The sequence below is a fragment of the Neopelma chrysocephalum genome, unplaced genomic scaffold (genome assembly GCF_003984885.1).
Source record: "Neopelma chrysocephalum unplaced genomic scaffold, ASM398488v2 Primary Assembly neopelma1_131, whole genome shotgun sequence".
In the NCBI taxonomy this organism is placed as follows: domain Eukaryota; kingdom Metazoa; phylum Chordata; class Aves; order Passeriformes; family Pipridae; genus Neopelma; species Neopelma chrysocephalum.
The window spans coordinates 1,532,501-1,537,800 of NW_020897793.1; the positions used below are offsets into that span (position 1 = coordinate 1,532,501).

The 5,300-nt window shown below is 43.2% G+C and overlaps 1 protein-coding gene across 1 annotated transcript; it reads left to right on the forward strand.

Annotated features, from left to right (window-relative positions):
- The first annotated feature begins 858 nt into the window (after positions 1–858).
- On the forward strand, positions 859–4,142 carry ADIRF (adipogenesis regulatory factor). Its single transcript, XM_027698661.1, has 3 exons — positions 859–1,087; positions 2,708–2,770; positions 3,632–4,142. The coding sequence occupies exons 1-3, from the start codon at positions 1,027–1,029 to the stop codon at positions 3,736–3,738; spliced, it is 231 nt and encodes a 76-aa protein (XP_027554462.1). The 5' UTR covers positions 859–1,026; the 3' UTR covers positions 3,739–4,142.
- The last annotated feature ends 1,158 nt before the right edge of the window (positions 4,143–5,300 follow it).

The following is a 5,300-nucleotide window of genomic DNA, read 5'->3' on the forward strand; positions in this document are numbered from 1 at the left end:
TCTGTACGCCAGAAAATGGCAACGAGGAACCCAAACCCCTCAAAACCAGTGAGCCATTTGGCTCCCAACTCTGCCAATAGTTCACTTGTACAAAGCACCTTTGTACTGGGGATTGATGGCAGGAAATATTAATTCCAAAGGCTAGTGAAAACCTGGGAAATGCCAGAGGTTAAAGCCAGAAACTTTTATTCATGTGGTGATGCTAGGAAAGGAAGTGATTTTAAGCATAATTTCTGTACTAACAAAGTCAGTACCACAAAGCCATATTAGGAAAAGTTGGGTTTGCTAATTTGGCTCCTTTTTTTTTTCCCTTCCCCTGAGAACTGCTAATGCTGGCACTGGTTACCTGCCTCACCCAGGCAAGGCCTTCAGTGATAATGGGATTTGCAATCCACCTTGAGCAGCCAACTGGAAAGATGACCAGATTAGCATTTTCTTATAAAAATACACATAAGTGACAATCCTCACCATCTAAGAGTATCGCATCTGACAAGAAAAGGGGATTATGATTAAAACTGCTAAAAACTACAAGTTTGGGCTGGTTTCTGTTCTCATGAGGTTCTTCTCAGGAAGGAAAGGGAAGGAAATCAGCCTGGCAGGGACAAAAGTTGGCCATGCCCAGGCACTACCACTTCAGTAGTATTCCAGCATTCTTTATAAAGCTCTGTTCAGTGGCTTTTCTCTATCTGTGATGGTGGAACAGGTTTCTTTCAGTTTTGATTAAAAAAAAAAAAACAAACAACCACAAATTAACAAACAAAGACAGTGCTATGAAGCAGAAGTCTGTATCTGGGCACACCCTCTCATCGGGGAGGGTAAATAAACAACTTTTCTCTATTTTCAGCTCTCATTCCTCACATTTGAACTCCACCCATTGTACCAATCACCCCCAAAAGAATCAGCAGGTCTCGTGGCAGGCGTATAAAAACCAGGACAAGTCAGGACACTATCACATAGTGTGCTATACATCGCCAGGTGCTTAGTTTTATCAAAGCAGAGGACCTTAAACCGGTGTCAGAAGCCACAATGTCGGGAAGAAGCTTTCAGGGACTGAAGGAACAGGCTGAATCTGCAGCAAAAGATGCTGGTAAGAAAGATAAAATATTGTTGTATATTTGGATGGGGGTTTAGTTGCTACTTTCGCTCAGAAAACCCACAATCTGAACTGACACTATTAGCTGCATCGATGCTAGCAGGACACAGCTTCCTCTTTTTCCTTCCCTTCCCAAGAAACAAGTCTTGACCATCACCTAAGGAAGACCCCAGGCTGGCCATGGCTCTCCAATTGCTGTGGGCAGCTGCCTCCACCTGCCCACCCACTGCTCCCTCTGTGGCTGCTGAGCATTGTCCAACATCTATCACTCCTCAAAACATTAAACTTAGTGTTTTTAGGGCAGTCAAGCAGCTTTTGGTAATAATAACCTTTTCTATTTAGCTTTTGCACTATGCAGGGTGGTCTTTTCTCATGCTCTGTAGTGGTTTTTAACCTGCTCTCCTTTTAATAAGTTGCAGTTAACTTTTGATTAATGTTTGCCACTTGCCACTTACCTTCTGGTAATAACTACATTGATTGCAATGTACAGTTAGTAATATATAGTACGAGGACGTTTTTGTTGTGTTCTTCAGCAGTAATCACCAGACTGTGCAGGGTTTAAAAAACCCCATATGAACATTTCTGTAATAGCTATGTCCGTGTCGTAGGGCCAAGTTTTTATCATTAGCAATGTGCATTGGGAATCAACTTTTCAATGCAAAGCATAATAGCCCATCCTTTAAATGAAAAATTGAAAAATGTGTATAGCTTATTCTAGCATTTTATAGTGTACTTCCTACAGTATTTGTGTGCAGCTTATTCCTAGCAGTGTGTAATTTTATCAGGTATGGTCCTGGACTCTCATGTACTCATATACAACACTGTGTTGTATAGCTGAAATATGTGAGAAACCTTTCTATTTCTTCAAAGTTACAACAAGTTTCCATACATCTGGGGACAAGCATGTAGTAGATCCACAAAAAAGATAGTATTACTTTCTGAAGAATGAAATAGTCTTTGCCATTTGCTATGGTATGAATATATTCATACCATTGAGAGGGCACCTCACTCCCTCATAAACTATCAGATATCTTACAACTGCATCTCAATATTTTAATGCTTTATATTTTGGAGTTGATCTGTTATGTTTCTAGCTGCTTCTCCTCTTCTTCTTCAATTTATATCTTGTTTATAAAATCTCCCTTCTCCTGTCTTGTTCTTGTTTAATGGATTTGCTTCCATTTTGGAAGATGCCCTACTCCCAAATGGCCCACAGAGAAAATGCATTCTACATGGCCAACCTTCCCCAAGCACAATAAGCTAGAAATCAATAAAAGCAAGTGTAGTGTAAAATAAGCAGCTTGCGGCTAAATGTCATCGTTCCAACTCACCACTAATCTTTGCTTCTTTATCTCCTGCTTATCTGTCATTGGTTTGCTCAGCTGACCATAGGTGCTAGGTGAACACTAATCTCATAGCAAGCTGCTCTGGCAACACACAGTTCCCAGGGTGCCCACAGACAAAGGGCACAGCCTCAGCCTGCTCTGTACCAGCCTGGTCACTCTCCAGGGGCACAGCCTGCTGTGGGTGTGCAGGAAAGGGAACTGACATTGGGAATCCCTGTAACCATAAAGGGGAACAGCTGGAAATTATTTTTTTTTACCTTAATTACAGCAAACAGCCTGGGACAGGCCACTCAGGATTCAGTCAACCAGATTACAGATGCAAGCCAGAAAGGTAGGAGCAATGATCAAATCAAGAAGTGATGGAGCAGCTCAACACAAGGTGGCAGTGGGCAGTGCTCATTCTCCACTGCCCCACAGGTGTTCTCAGCCTGAAAGGCCTTGGTTTCAGTGACAGCTTTTGGGCTCTTAGAAATCTCATGGGAAAGGATTTCAGGATCTGTTGCTTAGTACATCCACAGGTCCTGGCAGGCAGTAGCTGACGCTCCCTGGACACTGAGTCTCATGCACAGCGTTCAGACATTGGCTTCCTCTTTAGAAAACTTGTGGGAACAACATGAACAAAACTTTGCTCTTCTTTCTTGAGGATTAGGTAGCCCTGTGTCACATTTTGCTCCCACCTCCCTCTCAGCCCTGAGTGCAGGGCTCCATCCAGGTCCAGCCCTATAATGGATCCCAACACCTGCTGAGACAGCAGCTGGGGTTGATCCAAGCTGATCCTGCAGCTGGAAAGGTGCCGTCAGGAAAATGTTGGCATCTTGTTGCTGGGAATTGGGAATAAGTCAAACTAAAAACCAAGCTCAATTTTCTTTTTTTATAAACAATTTAATAACTTTCTAAGAATGAGGGGAGGCTTATCAATTTCGGGGTCTAAAATGCTTGATGAAAACCAAAATGCATTGGCAGTGTCTCCTGAGAGCTGACACCCTCTACGGCCCCATGAATGTGATGAGAAGGGTGGGCTTGGGCACTTGGTGACATTAGATGGGGAGGCAGCAAAATTGCCAAAATCTTTTTTAAAGATGTATCCCTACATTTCTGTAGTCTAATCATCTTCACACCTCTCTTCCATCATAAATATTAAACAATGTTGCATTTTTCCAACTGCTTGCTTATCTTTTTCCCTCTCTTGCAGCTATTGACAAGGCTGCCAAGATGGCGCAAGATGGAGTAGAAAAAGCAACTGGACAAGCTGCAGAAGCAATGTCTGGCTTTGGGAAAAAATGTGGCTTTAAAAAATGATGCTAATTTAAGTCAACAGTATTGCATGTATACATCCCTCTTTGGCTTGCAATTCCCTCCTCCTTCGTGTAGAAAAATGAAAGCTGTTTGATATCTGGATAATTTCTCTCTCTTCAAATACAAAATTTTAAGATGGAAGGTTCCCCTCATCCTTCACAGAGAAAAAATGTATCTTTTAGCACATCTGCTCATAATGATCAACACGGCTCAAAGGGATTCAGCAATGTTGTTGCCCTACTCTTACAACAGCACAATTATTGCCACATTTGCTGAGTGTATTTGCAAAGCCAGTGAAACTGTTCATACTTCAGGACAACAGAACATTCATATGATGAAACTGAGTTTTCTTCCAATAATCAGAAGTTAAGCTGGGGTTGTATTTCTTGTCAGTTGTTTGTTTGTTCCCATCTTCTGTATTTTTAGGTTAAGATAAATAAAGAGTACTGTAAGATTTTCACCACTCAGAAATAGATTGCCTTGTTATTTAATCTCATTATTTTACCATGGCTTTCAGTGAAGGATCACAAAACGACTTGCAAATCTGTTTGATCCGAAGCCCAGTGAGGTCAGTGACCATCCTGCAAGGATGTAGAGGAGCCCTGTGCTGTCTGTGAGTGAATGGGAGTTGTGGTGTCCACCCCCTTGTCCTTTCTCCTACCCATCTGTTGCCCATCTAAATTTCTTGTTACCATTATCCACAACGCATGTCCTGTTAAATCTTCTGGGGACAAAATCCGGCCACTTTAACCCAATGCTCGCTCGCAGCTCTAAAGACGACTGGCAGCACTGACGCGAGAGAGGCCACTGAGGGGTGCTCGGCTCATCTCCTCAGCCGTGCCTGAGCTGCAGTTCGTGTGCGGTGCTTCAAGGCAGCCCCGGGCAGGCTGCACTGCACAGAGCCTGCCTGCTCAGGGACGGAGCCGCTGCGAGAGAGGCAAGGGGGCAATCTTCTTGCCTAGGAGATGGAAATATTTATTTTAGATTGCTGCTTGCTGGGCAATCAGAGGCTGCTGCAGCCAGACAGGATGCCCACTTAGTGCTGCCTCTGTCAACAGAAGGCACTAATACCCACTTATTCACAGTAAGTGCTCTTACCTCGGCCTCTGGGTGTTTCTCATTGCTAGGCAGTATTTCCTTCGCGAATTTTTTTTCCTTTTTTTTTTCTCCCAGTTTGAAGCCTTACCAGCCTGATTTCAGTAAAAATCTAGTTTGTGCCTTACAAAAAAAATCCAAAGCAAGACCAAAGCCATCTGGCTGCAATGAAATAGGGCAATCCAGGCCTGTTTGAGGTATTGCTGCCTCGCCTCTCTTGGCCAAAAGCTGTGGTTGACCAGGGCTTTTTGGAAGCTGGTCTTTGTGAATGCAGTCCTAGGAGAGACTGGCTCATCCCTGAACCCACAGACCACCCCTGTCTGTGATCTACACAAGGATGCAAGAACCAAAAAGCCTTTACAGGACCCTATAAATAATAGACCATCTGTGAGTAAACATAGTCCAGGGCTTTGCACCGAGTGTCCTTATGCAATGTCTCCTGTCATTTAAAGCTTTAAAAGTCTAAATAT